Source organism: Antennarius striatus, chromosome 22 (genome assembly GCF_040054535.1).
Source record: "Antennarius striatus isolate MH-2024 chromosome 22, ASM4005453v1, whole genome shotgun sequence".
Lineage (NCBI taxonomy): Eukaryota > Metazoa > Chordata > Actinopteri > Lophiiformes > Antennariidae > Antennarius > Antennarius striatus.
Window position 1 is genome coordinate 2,315,547 of NC_090797.1, and position 15,969 is coordinate 2,331,515.

Consider the following 15,969-nt stretch of genomic DNA (forward strand, 5'->3'; position numbering starts at 1 on the left):
CCATCAATCCAAGGCTGAAGGGTCTTTTTTTGTTTTGTTTTTTGAAAAACGGCGCAATGAAATCATTGTTTTCAACCTTAAAGGGAGATTTCTTCTTTTTTTTAAATTTTTTTACGAGTACGACAACAGATTTAATGATGTCGGGGTTTTTTTAGCGCTCGAGAAACCAACTCCTAGCTGGGGTTGCGTTGCCTTTTTACAAAAGCATTTCTAAAATTTTTTTTTTTTTAAAAAAAAGGTTGCGCAGCGGCGCTTACGTGCAAAAACTGGGACGCAGCAACGGGCTCGAATCATACAAAGGCTAAAAAAAAAAAAAAACCATTACAGGTCCAGAGGGGTGGGCAATTCGGTACCTTGTCCCACTCTTCTAAACAAGACTCTAGGTGCTGCAAGTCGGAACAAAGCCTTGTAACATATGCATTAAAGTTTAATTGTTTTTTTTTTCCCCCCTCCCTTCACATCTCTGAAGTAGCAGCTCCTGAAATGTTTAAAGTGTAATGCCAGCTAGATTTTCATGGCTGTGCCTTTGTAGAATAAAAGATATATGTGTACTAGCAGAGGAAGGAGGAGGGAAATAGTCTCTGATGCTAGAGGTAGACGGTTGCTTTTCAAATTCCAAGTTTTGGTCCTTTATTTTATTCAGCAGTGAAATGCCATGAATACAGAAAATAATGTCTTTTACAACTTCTCAACCATGACCTTCTAATGTCAGAGAACCTGGAACGTATGGACACAGCACACGGTAATGAAGAGTATCAAAAAAGTCGTTTGAAATCTCGAAAAAAAAAAAAAAAAAGAAGAAGGAAAAAACGAAAAGGAAACGGAAAAAAAGAAGAAGTTTTCACCAATTACATAAACATATGTTTGCTACAGGTCCCAATTTTACTGTTTACATAGGGGGATCATATTCCCAATTATTAGAGAAGGATAGCAGTAGAAAGGATACATGACTCAACTGCCAGACATAATGCTTCATAAAGTATGCACAGAGGTACAAGCAATAAATACACACATTAGGTTAAGCCTTACAGCTATGCAAAGCAGATGCAGAAAAAAGCAGGTTTTTTTTGCTATTCTTAGCGAGCAATGAGAGAAACAGTAAAAATTCAGGTTAAGTCAGAAAAAGAAAACACTGAGATTTTTTTTTTTTCTCCCTCTTAGAAAAAAAGTCTGGTAAATTTATGGGTCCACCAACAGTTTTTTTTTTTTTTTTCGGTTTTTTTTGTGTGTGTTTTTTTTCTTTACATAAGTATGCACAGTTATCAAAATACAGACATAAAATCAACCCAGAAAAATCCAGACAAATCCTAAAATCTAGTGGAGGAGCAGATCGCAGTTCTGGAGGTCTTTCTGGTATTTATGTGCAAGCAAACTATTTTAGACATTTTTTTTTTACTTAATTTATACAAAACCCATGCAAATCTACAGGTAATATGCATTCTGTGGCTGACAGGTTTTTATCCGCCCCCCCTTAAACCCACCCCAAAAAAAACAAACCAAACAGTATATCTGAGGTAATGCACTCGTATGCATTGTACGTACATTTAGGCCATCGTCTCGATGATTTTTATTATATTCTTTTTATTGGTTCTTGTTTCCAGTCCACCAAATGATTTTTAGACATGCATGTTTTAAAACACAATATTCCCTTACAGGTAAATCTATACATTATCATTCTACAAATGTTTGAGGACAACCTATTACAATGCAAATCTTTCCATATCTTGACGCGCGGGGGGGTGGGGTGGGGGCATGTAAACGTCGGGTTTCTTTTTTTTGAGACAAGCGCAGTAAAGTGTTAAAACGGCTCTTGTGGCGTTTATTCTAATAAGTCGTGCAATCTGTCGTAATTGTTCTGAATTCGCTGTGCAGAGGTAGAAGCTTTTAGAAAGCCTTTTTTTTGGGGGGGGGGGTAAGTGGGAGAACCCTTTTTTTTTTCTTTAAAAGACGCGGCGCCCCCTTTTTTTATTTGGTGTGATAAGATTATTAAGAACGTCGTCTTCAAGTCCTTTTTTTTTTTTTTGCTGACTCCAGCTAAGTGTTGAAGGGATAAGCTTTGTTCTTGGGCCCCAGTACCCGGTGTGTGTGTGTGTGTGTCTGCATATGTGTGTGTGTGTGTGTCTGCATATGTGTGTGTGTGTGTGTCACAACACTTTGAAAAACAACGAACGCACAGTGTTTGCACTTTGGTCAAATCGGGCCGAAGCGTCGCTCGTCGCAAAAAAACAAAACAAAAAAAGAAGGTCGACAAAAGTTCAGGGCCTGTATGTGTGTGTGTGTGTGTGTGTGTGTTAGCATGTTAGCCTCTGACTGTGTGTGTGTGTGTGTTCTGTAGCGTCTTTATCCCGTACGAGAGGAGGCAGAATTTTGTGTAACTTTGGTTTACTGAAAACAGAAATGACCATTAAAGCAACAACACTTTTCTAGATGACATTGGCTGCGATGGAGAAAAGGGTGGGGGAAATGATGGAACGTGGTCGCCAAGGTAACGGCTTCTCTTCAGGCGTCTATAAATACCAAGTGTGTTATAAAAAGCTTGATACCTGTAAGGAACCGGCTGTATCCATATAGTTTAGAAGCTATGAAACCACACGATGAGTATTTGATCACAAAGTTAAAGCAAATATCACCTAGAAAAGGTCGACTTCCACCTTCGGCAATGGCTATTATTTATTTGCGTCTCCATGGTAACCAAGCCACATCATTTCATTTTTGGACTTGAACTCATGACTTACCGGTATTTGGCTTCACTAGATATTTTTTTCATGTTTGGTTAGCGATGTTTTCAGTTTCAGTTTTGACGAGGCTCGGAAAACAAAAAAAATTATATAATAAAATAAAATAAAAATTAAAAAAATTAAAAAAACGCCACAGAAATAAGATGAAATAATTTTTTTGGACGGTCCCACTTACAACATTACATATTCACCAGGTTGTTGTTGTTGTTTTTTTAAAAAAAGAAAAAAAAAACTATAAAAAACTTCACAACAACACACTGTTTCTGCACTTCCATCGAGTACACACACACATTTTTTTGTTTTGGTCATAAATCCACTTTAACAGTTAGCTGCTCTATACCAATCAAATCACTAGCCTGCAGTTAAAATATCACATCACCTTATTTATGTATTTTTTATTTATTTTCATTTTTTTACCTACAGCACCAGCAGAAAACCTCCAAAGTGGACGTCCTAGGAGTCACGTGACACGTCAGAAATCTCTCTTTTACTCGCCATCGTCTTGGTTATCGGGCTGAACGAAACGATCCCAGAGGTTAGTCGAAGGTAGTTAGAGGGAAAAAACAAATAAATAAACAAACAAACAAAAAAAGCTTCTCTTTGTACGAGTTTAAAGTGGCGGAGGCCGGACCAAGAGGAGTTTGGCGGCGTCCGTCTTTAAGCTATTGGCCATTGCTAGTGTTGGCTTTGGTTTGTAGCTGTTGCCTGTGACGGTTTGCAGGTAGACAAAAGCTCAAGAACGAGGAGGTAACAGGAGAACAGCGGGAAGGAAATCATGCGGAGATGCGTTGGTTTTTTATTCTAAATGTTGCTTTTACACCACGATCCTTTCTTTTTCCCCACCCTCTTCCGATTCTTTTTTTTTCTTTTTTTCCCCCCACTTTTAATTACAAATGGACATTTAACCTGGAAGCCAACTGTTTTTAGGTTGTTTTTAACAATTTTTCTAAAAACTTTTTACGTTTTTTTTTTTTTGTTCCTTTCCTGGACGGCTTGTGATGCGGTTTTGGTGTTTTGTTTTTTTTTCCCCGTTTACTGGTGAGATTCTGGGGGATGGCATTTACAGTCGGTGGTGTCTAAAAAGTCATACCCTTGAAATAAACGATGGTCAAAAAAATAATAAAATAAAGTAAAATAAAATACTGGATTTTGTAATCGTAGCGACAAACAGGCAGTGACAGATTTCTGAGACTATTCCTGTGCAAAATGAGAACGGAGCAACAACAACTAGTTTTGGGTTTATTCACAAACATAAAAATGTCTTCCTGGTTTTTTTGTTTTTTTTTGGCAGTAAATGAGGCCGCTTGCTTTCAACGGAACGTGATTTGCTTGTTTGCTTCATGACCCCCCCCCTCCTTCCCTCCCCAAACCCCTCCATAATCCATCCATCCATCCATCCATCCATGAGTCCATCTCCAATGAAATAGAGTTTTTCATGTGTGTGTGTGGTTTTTTTTGTTATAATTAGACATCTCATGCCTGTCATGTTTAGGGAACCAAAGGGCTGCAACAAAGAGTTCCTCTGGACAGGGGGGGGGCCATGCTCAAATAAATAGTCCCAGTGGTGCGAGAGACAAAGAGGGGGTCGGCGGTGAAGTGGTTTCTAGTCTTGCAGGAGGTCTGAGTGAGAGAAACAGTGCGGCGGGGCGAAGAAGGGGTGCCTGGGTAAAAAAACTCCGTGCTAGTCACTCCAAGTCTTCCGACAAGTTCCCTTCCTCCAGCTCCCGGTCGTCGTCCAGCTCGGGACTGTGATTGGCCGTCGTCACCAGCGACATCGGACAGTCGTCGTCGTCCATGTTCAGCGGCTCCTCCTTCACGTGAATGGGCGGCCTGTATGTGGCGAGATCACAAGCGGCGGCAAAACGTTAAGACTTCCTGCGTGTGTTCGTCGCCATCGTACACGCGGTGACGCGTGTATTCACGTGATGTGAACATGTTTCACTATTCGTGCGTTTTGTCACGTGATGCAAATGTCTATGTGTACGATTTACGGCATTTTTATGCGCGAATCTTGCGCATAGTGACACAGACTGTATATAACTATGTTAGAAGCCTATAGCAAACTTTTTGGAGCTCAAAATCAAATCGATGAGCATCTTTTTGGTTTTTATGTGCAATAAAATAAAATTTTTCTATTTCCGAATTTAACTGCATGTGTCTATTTTGCCCAATATGTCAAAATAATAATTTATAGGGAAGTACAAACTATTTCTTCATATAACTGAAGTTCTTGTGCTGAAGATAAACATACCAAGCATGGGTATGTTAAATCATTTTTAATGTGGTATATAGAGACAAATATCAAAAGTAAAGCTATACAGTGATCCCTTGTTCCTCGCGGTTAATGTGTTCCAGGAACAACACGCGAATAACGAATTCCGCGATAAAGCGACAAACTATTTATCTTATTATTTACGGTAATTTAAACGTTTATGAACCCTCCCTATACTGATATTAAACCACCTTTTTCCCACATTCTTACTGACTGTCTTGCGTCTCACGGAAGTCCGAGACTCACGAAACGTAACGCACTCCCGTATGAACGTTTAAATTACCGTATATAACAAAAGAAATAGTTTGTCGCGAAATCGCGTAATTTTGTTTTTCGCGGTTGGTCCTGGAACGCATCTACTGAGAGTAATGAGGGATTATTATACATCACAGATAGCAATGGGGGGATTTATTACATGCCTTTTAGGTAACAGATAAATATTTTTCCCGCATCAAAAAAATAAAAACTGGCGGGTAACAGCCATTACACGCATTATCAAGCAAAAAAAAACCGCGTTGTTTGCCAGACGCTAATTCGACATGATGCCTCACGTCTACTGTAAGTAAGCGCATGAAAATTGCATGAAAAAACACGGCTCCTGTAAGGCAGATAAGCTGTGATGTTCCAGACATGTTTGGCATTTAAAAGTTTACTGATGACACCAGGTTGAAATACATGAAAAAGGAAAAAAAAAAAAAAGGGGGGGGGGGGAGAGAAAGGGGATGGAAGGGGGGGGGGGTAGAAAAAAAACAGGCCACATGATAAATAATGGAGAATTTCTCATCCCTGAGCCCCCTGGAGCAAAGGCAGAGGAGAGGCTTTTTTATCTAGTTAATAGAAAGCGCAGCGACTCGTTAATATGCAGGGGGGGTGCGTGTCGCTCCTCAAGAGGAAAAACCGGCAGCTAGGTTCTGCCATTAATCAACTTCAGCCCCGGCAGTTGGCTCGGACACCATGATACATGTTTTTAACTCTAAATGGATGAATATCTTTAGCCACTGTCAATAAAAAGCGCCGCGGCAGGAAGCGGCGAAGCCGGACGGCGTTCCCTTCAGAACAACAAGAGGAGTGGGCGGATATATACAGCATAAAAAAAAAGAAAAAAAAAGTGTTGGACGACTAACAAGAATAATAATGCTGTCACACAAACAAGGCATAACATGATCTGGGGGCCCCGAGTCGAGGAGTAGGGGTTTGTGCCGCGATGATAAATCTGACAAAACCTAATTATTTCTGACACGTCGGATGCATCAGGAAGTCCCACCAGACTTTGAAAAAGAGAGGAGAGACTCGCGTTTGGACGCCTCCCGTCAGCGGGAAAGGGAACGCCGGGAGGTTTTTGAATTTGAAAAGAATTTTAAAAGGTACAGATGGCTTTAATATTCAAGAGGCTAATACTGTAAATTAATATTCTGATGCGGAGTGGATGAAGAGAGGAGAGCCGAGTCCGGGATGAATGTTTCTGTTTCTGCGCCTCCTGATTGGTCGGGAAAACGGCGGGACGGACGGAAGTTGGGAGGGATGGAACGAAACTGACGAGATGCAACCGAAAGGAACGTCACTTGAACTCTTTAAATGTTCGGTAATGTCAGCCGAAAAAGATGAAACCACAGATTCAAATTCACTATAAATTGATAAATATTTGTATTTTGAATTTAAAAAATGCTTCAATTTGGGTGAAGATGGAAGTTTTTTCTCTACATTTTATGGCATTTTAACTAACAAAAAACTTGTATGATTATGACATTTTTGTATTTATATCATTGTTTTTATAAAATTATACTGAAAATGCCAAAAAAATGTTTATAACACATAAATTTAATCATTAAAGACCCTACAAGCTGTGTTTTCCTATATTCTCACTCCTTATTTTAAAAAAAAAACATTAAAAAAAACACCTTTATTTTATAAATCGTGAACCGGCGCTGTGAAAACCGCGTTCCCCTGAATGCATCACGTGTTATTTGACTGCATTCCTATTTGTGGGGCTTTGAATCTGCAGCTTTACTAAAACACTTGGAGGAGCCGGTGAGACGTTTAATGACCGTCCGTCATCTCGGACTCACTCAGGAGGGAACGCCGGGAATTTGCGGCGCAATAAATATGCAGCGCTTTGTTAGCGTTAGTGTTAGCACGTGCTTTTCCACCTAGCCGCTCTCGCATCAATTGGAGATTAGCGCCGGCGATCATGCAGAGGTATGTCAAGGATGCAAATAAGGTCATTAGTCCAGGGCGGGTGGATGGAAGGCTGGGGGGGTGGGGTTTCAGGGTGTAGATGGAGAGGTGGGGGGGGGGGTCAAAGATAGTCGTAATATCTCACTATGATGCATCAAGTGACGCCAAAGAGGGGCGGCGTCGACCAATCACACAAAGTTGCAGCTTGTTTGTCGTTTCTTTATTGGCTCGGGCCCGAGGGCGTACACGAGTGTGTTGGACACACACACACACACACACACGTGTAGCGTGGCCTGGGGCGATGCGGTTAGCAGTTAAGCAGGTAGCATTAACCTTTAGATGTTTGGAGGGGGGGGGGGGTTGTCTAATTGTGGGATGGGCTCGGCGGCGCTGAGGATTCCTCTCTGGAGGACGGTCCTTGAAGGTGACGCGCGCTTCAGTTCAGCCTCTCCATTATTTAAACAACATCCTGAAAAGACGGTGGAGAAAAACACATTTCTTCCATTTTGAGGTTGTCGTGGGGCGTGTAAAGGGGGGTGGGGGGGGGGTGGATGGAGGGATGGAGGGATGGAGGGATGGAGGGGGCGGATGAGTGCGTCTCATCCTCTGTAGGCGTTGGCGAGAGGGGAAAGGAAACACTAAACTCTGTGCATCCTTTAGCCATTAGCGCTAGCGGTTCGTGTGTGTGTGTGTGTGTGTGTGTGTGTGTGTGTGTGTGTGTGTGTGTGTGTGTGTGTGTGTGTGCTAACTTTGCATTCTTGAAACTTCTGCAACGATTTAGGACCCCCCCCCCCCTCTCTTTTTCTCTTCATTAAAGCAGAGATGGGAAGGGGGGAGATTTTAGTGTAATTAATGCGACACTTGCTGGATATTAATAGGAACACTCGTTCATAAAACGTCGTAGCTCAGCCCCCCCCACCCCCCACCCCCGCCGCCTCCGCAACGCAGACGCGGCTGTAATTAAAGACAAATGTGTAATAAAGTCTATTTATAGAATTGGAACTGACTGCATAGGATACAATACCAGAAAGAAATGGAACCTTGCCCCCCCTCCCCTCCATCAGGACGGCGCTCCGGGGTTAAATATCAGGCAATTAAAGTTACATATGGCATCAGGACAGCGAGTTTCAAGGTGTGTGTGTGTGTGTGTGTGTGTGTGTGTGATGGGGGGGGGGGTCATGTGACTCACATGTGTGCTGGTGGGGAGTATCCGGGGCTGCTGTGTCCGTTGGTGTCTAGGTGGTCCAGGGTGCCGTTCAGCTCCTCGTGGCCGGAGTGCATCAGGGTGGGCGGGCTGCCGCTCATCATACCTGGGGGGCTGCCGCCCAGCAACCCCGGCGGACTCCCCCCCAGCAGCCCCGGCGGACTCCCGCCCATCAGGCCGGACGCGTCTCCTCCCAGGAGGCCGTGGCAGTTGCCCCCCATCAGCCCCGTGGAGCCGCTGTTCATGAGGCCGGGGGTCCCCAGTAAAGGTAGGGAGGTCTCTGCTAGGGCAGCCTGGAAAGGGGGGGGGGGGCAACATGGTGGGGGTGAGAGTTGGAAGGGTAAATATAAAAGTTTCAGACCCAACAGAACAATCAAATCAGCTGTTTGACTGCCCCCTGTGGCAAACCGCTGAGCTGCCATTCGTCTGCCCTTGTCTGCCTATTAAAAAAAAAAAAAAAGAAGTCCCCCCAGAAAACTTCACCTAAAAATTTTTTTTTAAAAAACCCCTCCTGACACTTTCGTCTGCTGAGCATTAAAGTTCTACGGCGATTAAATTTTTAAAGTTTTCGCCATGAGCACCTCGACGGCGCCAAATCATTCATGACAGCCTGGATAAATATTAATGCGCATGTCCTTGCATTTGCACACGTTGCTATCAATCTGAAAGGGAAAGGGGAAAAGGGGGTGGGGGGGGGAGGAAGGACGGAGAGCCGTGTCCTGATTCGACCATTTGGAGGGAGGAGGAAGAGGAAGGAGGAGGAGGAAGGACGCACCTGTAAGCTGGCGTTTAGTGCAGTTCCATAACCCAGACTGGAGGGCAGGTTCTTGACCAGCGATGGGCTTCTGGGTAAATTTAAAGAAAAGGGAGAAAGAAAACAAAAAATAAGTGAGGAAATGAAAATGTAAACAAACGACAACAACCCCCGACGCTGGCCTCACCCCGTGATCTTCTGCGACCTCCGCTTCTGGTACTCCATCTCGTCCACCGTCCACACGGCGCCCTTCACGTTCTCCACGCGGACAAAACACTTGTGCAGGCTGAGGTTGTGGCGAACAGCGTTCTGCATGGGGAGGAGGGGGTGGGTGTACAAGCACAGGTCAGACAGAAAAAGGTGAAAACGGTCGTTTTCATTCAAAAAAAAGAAAAAAAGAAAATTGATTCATCTTTTTTTCTTTTTTTTTTCCGTGCATTTTTGAAGAAATTCTTAACATTCACGCGTCATTGATTTAATTAGTAAAAACTGAGTGAGAGCCGATGCTCTTACAAGTCCTGCACACAGTACATATCAATCAGAGTAAGTAGGCTAAAAGGAGGTAATCAGCATAGCGAATGGCTTATGCTGGTGACAGAAGTGGTAATGGCGGCCTTGATAATGGCGATGTCAGTAACCCCTTCTGCTCCGGAGGAGCGTCTCTCCTTTAATGGACGGAGATGACGGCGCCGTGTTCCATGGGCGTGTCGCACCACTTAAGGTGAACCCGGTTTTTGACGCCCGCGTGCGCAAGAATTCGTCACATCTGGCGCAGAAACGCGATAAAAACGAAAGACGTATCAGAGATGCTAAATTAAAACAGGAGTCGTCACTCATACGGCCAATAAGGTGAGCTGTTTTCATTCATTTTTAATTTTTTTTTTTTTTTTTAAAAGCGTGGATGCAGGCAAGATAGGGGGCCACCTATGGAAAAGGACGTCGTCTTATATTAATACGAGTGTAATTAAAGCATGCATCAGACTCTACAAATAATAACCTTGGCTTTAATATCGCGGCTGCTCGTATTTATCATTTCCCCTTAGCTTTTGGTGTGTTCCTGAGGTTTCTCCACCAAAAAAAAAGAAGAAAAAAAAAGGGGGGATTCAGAAGAAAGAAAGAAAGAAAAAAAAAAAAAAGCTCATAAGCAGATCTCGCATCTGACCTGAAAATCCCAGGATTTGATTGATCTTAATGCCCATGGCTCTGAATATGATAATTTTAATATTAATGAGCAAATGAGCAGTTTTATTATGCATGCTATATAGTTAGAACTAATAAGCTTCTGGGTGAGGGAGAGAGAGAGGTGTGTGTGTGTGTGTGTGTGTGTGTGTGTGTGTCTGGGGGGGTAGATCCCTCTCTTTGGAGCTGATGAGACCGAGCTGAGATATTAAACTACCTTTCATTTCTTTCTTTCTTTCCATCTCACCCCTATTTTTTTATTTTTTTTTTAAAAATTCTCGCTGTTAATCAAACGACAAGCCCATCGCCGATCGTCCCGCTAATACTTACAAAGGGAATTATTGTGAAGATGTAAATAGATCACACGGTGGGTGGGTGGGTGGGATTGGGGGGGGGGGGGTGATTGTGGCTTTATTTTATCATGATGAACAAAGGAAGTTGTTTTATTTTTGCGAAATGTGAGAACACGCTTTCTCATAACATTATTACGCAGCAAACGCTCCCCCCCCCAAAAAAAAAAAACTGGAAAAAGGGGCACCCATCTTTTTTTTTTTTTTTTGATGCTCATTTGCATTCCAAATCCAAATTAATTCACTTTGCTAAATCTAGCGCCGCCGCCACGTCTTGCATGCTGATGAGCGCCTAGTTTGGTGCCCCCCACCCCCCCCCCACTAACCCCTGCAACCCCTCCAGTCCTGGGCACAGCCACAAAAGCTAAAAGGTGGCTAAAGGACGACCAGCGATTCATCGGTTTCCGCTTGCGTCTCCGGCCTTCCCCCTTTTTTCCCGCGCAGCCGGGGGCTGGTTAACAGGCAAACAAGCCATCTTTCTTCCTAATTAACCAATGATATGCGAGGGAAGGTGGCTTCAGGAGACGGGGGCGGGGGTGTCTCCGGGAACAAAAGGTGCTGATGATGGAGTGGCTGCTGTATAATTAGCGCGTCAGAGCACCTCTCCTCTCCACGCCGAGCCTCCCCGCTATTAATTGCGGCGAATTAGGAAAACGATATCTGAGGCAGAAATAATTCTTGGGGGTGTGGGGTGGGGGGGGCTGTCATCGGCAAACAAGAAAAAGGCAGGGCAGCGGGAAAAAGATAAATAAAAGAAACGGGCAGAGATCGAGTAAATATGTGATCCGCCGGAGGTTTCGTTCGACGTTGAAGGGAGGGTGGGGTTGGGTGGGGGGAGGAGGAGGAGGCGGGGCTTGATCCAAGGTTACCTTCCAGGTGGCGGCGTTGCGTCTGAAGTAGGCGAACGTGCGCGTGAACCAGCTGTAGATTTCATTAAGCGTTAACTGCATGTCGGCAGAGTCCATGATAGCCTGAGAAGAGATGACATCAAATAATGGTTTACTAACGACACACACACACACACACACACACACACACACACACATGCAGAGTGAGCTGCCATGATTCATGCAGCAATTAATTTTAATCTAATCAGGCAAAGTTAATTTATTTCCCACTCACCTGTCTTATGAGGGTTGCATAAGTAAACGGCGGTCTGACATCTGCGTTCTTATAAAACTCGTAGTTTGGGGCGATCTCTGGAAAAATAAATACTGTGTCACCACCTGAAATAATTGGTAAATTTCATTCCTTTAGGTGTTGAATTTGCTCAAGGTTTCATCAAATTAAAAAAAAAAATGGGGGGGGGGAGAAGGGGGAAGGGAGGGGGGGGGAGAGGGAGAGAAAAAGTGGGAGGGGCACATCAAATCAGCATTTTCCCATGTATAACAAAATGCATTTTTAATTAATCTGCCTCATGAGAGATCTTAAACACTAATACATCCCATAAAATGAGATCGGTGTCGCTGGTTGAATAATTTATGCGATCACGCGCTAAACACGCGCAGCGAGTAAACACAAACATCAAAGAGACGCGCGTTTTTAAATGCAAAGCTTCATACATGTAATAAATATTGTATTCTCTCGCCATTATTTGAACTTAATTAACATTCATGTAATATTTATGCGGTGAGGAACTTCTTGTCTATTTACATATAGATTGATTAAACAGGCTTTTTTATTATTTTTTTTAAAATATAAAACGACCAGATATCAGATATCAAAAGCTTCTGAATGTGTGTGTGTGTTAAAAAAAAAAAAAGTACCGGGACGCGATTAAAATTAATAAGGTGGAGGTTTTTGCGCGTAATTTGCTGTTTCAACATTATCTCATCGTTAGATTTAAATCGAGATTCAAGTTTAAAGTGAGAAAACAATCAAGTCAACAAATTCTGAATGGAATTTTAATCCCGTGTGTGTGTGTGTGTGTGTGTGTGTGTGTGTGTGTGTGTGTGTGTGTGTGTGTGTGTGTGTGACATGCAGTGCTGAGTAGTTGGTCCTACCCGACGACAGGGGCATGGAGTACTTGTCCGAGTGGCGCCGGCGCATGGCCCCCATGCTGGGGACGTTGGCCCCGCCCAGCACCGACGGCACCTGGGGCATGGCGGCCATGGGCGTGATGGGCGCCGTGGGCGTGGTGGGGGTCTGAGGTAAGTTGGGGGGCGACGCCGAGGGCAGGTTCTTGGACATGGTGACGCTGGACACCAGGTTGAGCTGTGAGGGAGGGAGGGGGGGAGGAGTTATTGTGCGTCTCCGCGGTAACACAGCTGCTTCCTCTAACAAGCAGCCGTCCCAATTACACAACCACCAAATTATATCATAAGAACTCTAATTAGAGCACGCTGTTCCAGATTATCCAACCATCAGCCTCCCTGTTAGCTCGCTTTATCTCTCTATTTATTGCCCCTCCCGTCCCTCCCCCACCGTTCTCCAGCCACCCATGAGCCCTTGCTCCTTCGCCGGACGCAGAAAACCTCGCACAAACTTTCCCTTACTTCCTCCACGACTGGCTTTCCCACCTGTTCCGCGTTCGCCGGCCGAACCTCCTGTGAGAGGCTCTAACTGACAGTAACTGACTCTAACTGACAGTAACTGACTCTAACTGACAGTAACTGACTCTAACTGACAGTAACTGACTCTAACTGACAGGAAAATCTCTAACTGACCTTTTAGTCTGGGCGCTAATTTAGCCGGAACGGTAATGACATCGTTACGTATTCAAAACCCAATCGCCTTAATTGTGACTCTACAAGTGGAAGGAAACTGATTGAGTTTGAATTCAAATGGGGTGGGGGGGGGCAGGGCTGAGGGTGGGGGTATCATTTGTGGCCATATGTTGATAAATACAAGGAAATGTCAAGTTGGAGTGACGGCGGTAGAAGTCGGGGGTTTGGGGGTGATGATAGAGGCCCAATGAGCCGTAATGAGCTGCAGCCATTGGTTGAGACTGTGGGGGGTGGGGATTTTCAAAATAAAAGCCTCTACCCGTAGATACATAAAATAAAATGCTAAAGCCTCATTTCCTGCCCTTTCTTTATGAAGTGTGATTGGGTGAATAAATGGGGTCACATTAGAGCTTGGCTATAGTTTGTTCCCGGGTTTAGCTCATCAAAAAAAAACAGGACTTATTTCCAGCTACGCTAAGCTAACTTGTCGGCGCAAATCTGTTCAAACTGATCCTCATTTTTATTAAAAAACAAAAAAACAAAAAAAAAAAACAGGGGAGCTTTAAAACTGAAGACTTCACTGTTCGTTTAGGAATTCTGTCTGAATTAACCCCCCCCACCACCACCACCCATCAAATGCAATTAGCCACTCTTTCATGTGCGCTTTATGTAATGCAATACTTCATTAGCATCATTCATTCATATTCAGGGACGGATTATAGGCTGCAAATTCTTTATTGGACAAGATGGAACCAAGCTGCTGGAGTTGTGATGATTTAAATATAAAAAATAAAAAGCTACAGCGACAGAAAATGGTAAAAAGGGGGAGTTTGATTCCTGATGGAATTATGGGATAATTATCCTATCTTGTGATTATCTACATTCCATGATGAGAGGTGATGAGAGGAATTATTCTATTGAAAGTAGGCAGCAGAAACACGCTAACCATGTTTTGCTCTCAAATATTTCAAAGCGGGGGGGGGCGGTAAGGAGGTGGGAGGGTGGGGGGGGCGATAATGGTCTCAAAATGCATCGTCTTTAACGTTAAATTCAAACGTCTCGAATGACATCATTTTCCATCTTCCGCGACCTCTTTCACAATTTTTGGGGGAAAAACGTTTGCCCCGCCCCTTTTTGGAGACCAATTTTCAGCCGCGCCGCCGGCTAGCGTTTATGTCAACATCACACCATCTCCGCCACTCGTTGGGGGGTAATTTTCAGGTGTTTGTTGTTCAAATGACACGTCTTCTCGCCTCTCATCCGTCGCCGGCGGCTTGTTTGGGCTATTATCTCCATCATGAAGCGGTTTTGGACGAGGACTCCGCCGCCGTCGCCACATAATACGACCTTCAGAAACTGTCGTCGATAAGATGTGACTCTGGATTACAAACCTAATTTTTTTTTTTTGTTCATATTGTCTCACTCACTCGCACAAGTGGTGATGGGGGGGTGTGTGTTGGGGGTTAAACTGTTCATTTTCTTGGGTAGCTTGTTTACAGTCGCCGGAGCAATATGCACTCACTGGTTTAGGAGATGACTTGGGTTCTGAGGGCCTCATGTGCAAGTGGGCCATCATCGCCTGAAGACGCTCACGTTCTTTAGAAAGCTGTTAGGAGAGAAGAGGAGAGCGCGTTAGGAGTGGATGGGGGAGGAAGAGGAGGAGATGAAGATGAAGAGGATGGGGATGAAGAGCAGGAGGTAACTTCGGGGGAGGAGGGGGGGTTTGCAGAGCAGAGAGGAGAAAGAGAAGGAAAGAGAAAAAAGGTTTGATGTGAAGCAAACGGATCTGCTGACGATGTGAGGAAGGTGAGGATGAGGAAGAGGAGGGGGCAGATGGGGTCAGGTAAAAAAACAAATAGCGTTTCATCTTTTTGTCAATAGGAGGATTCAGGTCAGCGGCTCTGACAGCAACGAGACGGTCGGTTGTAAATTAGGGGGGTCCTGAGCGTCGGCTCAAAGTCCTGTGGACTCTGTTAGGGGGCTGGAGCGCAGCCAGCAGCTGCCGGGAGGTGAAGGGGTCCTCCAAACAGGGGGCCAGGTGGCCCCGCCCACCCGGTCCAGTTAGTGGCCCCCTGGACATCACCTATCATCAATCTAATTCAGCGGGACTGACAGGGACCAGACCGTAAGAACGCCCCCAACACCGCGTTATAAATATAGAGATATGTGTGTGTGTGTGTGTGTGTGTGTGTGTGTGTGTGTGTGTGTGTGTGTGTGTGTGTGTGTGTAGACACAGAAACAGACAACACACACACACACACACACAGATAGAGAGCCTGGTCTCATTACTAGTGACGGCTCTCGTGTTGGAAAAAGAAAGGGAAGGATGGGGAGGAAGAAGAGGAAGAAGGGGAGGAAGAGGAGGAGGCGGGACGCGCTGTAATTGGTCACACAGGCTTCAATGGGTTCGCGTCCCGACGAGGAACGCAACGGGGATGAAATGAAAGGGAATGAAATAAATAGCAAAAGCGCGGTTGTGTTCGACGTAATGACGGCGAGGAGGAAGGCGCCGTTTTTTTTTCCCCGACGCGGAGCTACATATCTATTTGTTTCCGTCTGTCGGCGGCGCTGCTGAGTCATCAGCGCTCTTATTATCTCGCCGGCGTGACTCCTTAATAAGGTCACGCTCCA

At 44.5% G+C, this 15,969-nt stretch overlaps 1 protein-coding gene across 2 annotated transcripts in view; it reads right to left on the minus strand.

The window, feature by feature from the left end:
* Window positions 1-601: 601 nt before the first annotated feature.
* The window catches only part of foxp2 (forkhead box P2), an 83,415-nt gene continuing 68,047 nt past the window's right edge, over window positions 602-15,969 (minus strand). Inside the window, exons 12-19 of one of the 2 annotated variants that reach the window (XM_068307108.1) lie at window positions 14,861-14,944; window positions 12,676-12,886; window positions 11,795-11,871; window positions 11,542-11,643; window positions 9,331-9,452; window positions 9,165-9,234; window positions 8,375-8,682; window positions 602-4,568 (exon numbers count right to left, since the gene is read on the minus strand). In XM_068307108.1, coding sequence (XP_068163209.1) covers window positions 4,424-4,568; window positions 8,375-8,682; window positions 9,165-9,234; window positions 9,331-9,452; window positions 11,542-11,643; window positions 11,795-11,871; window positions 12,676-12,886; window positions 14,861-14,944 — 1,119 coding nt within the window. In that variant the 3' untranslated portion in view covers window positions 602-4,423. Of the gene's footprint in view, window positions 4,569-8,374; window positions 8,683-9,164; window positions 9,235-9,330; window positions 9,453-11,541; window positions 11,644-11,794; window positions 11,899-12,675; window positions 12,887-14,860; window positions 14,945-15,969 lie in introns of both variants that reach the window. The other variant, XM_068307107.1, reaches the window with a different exon arrangement.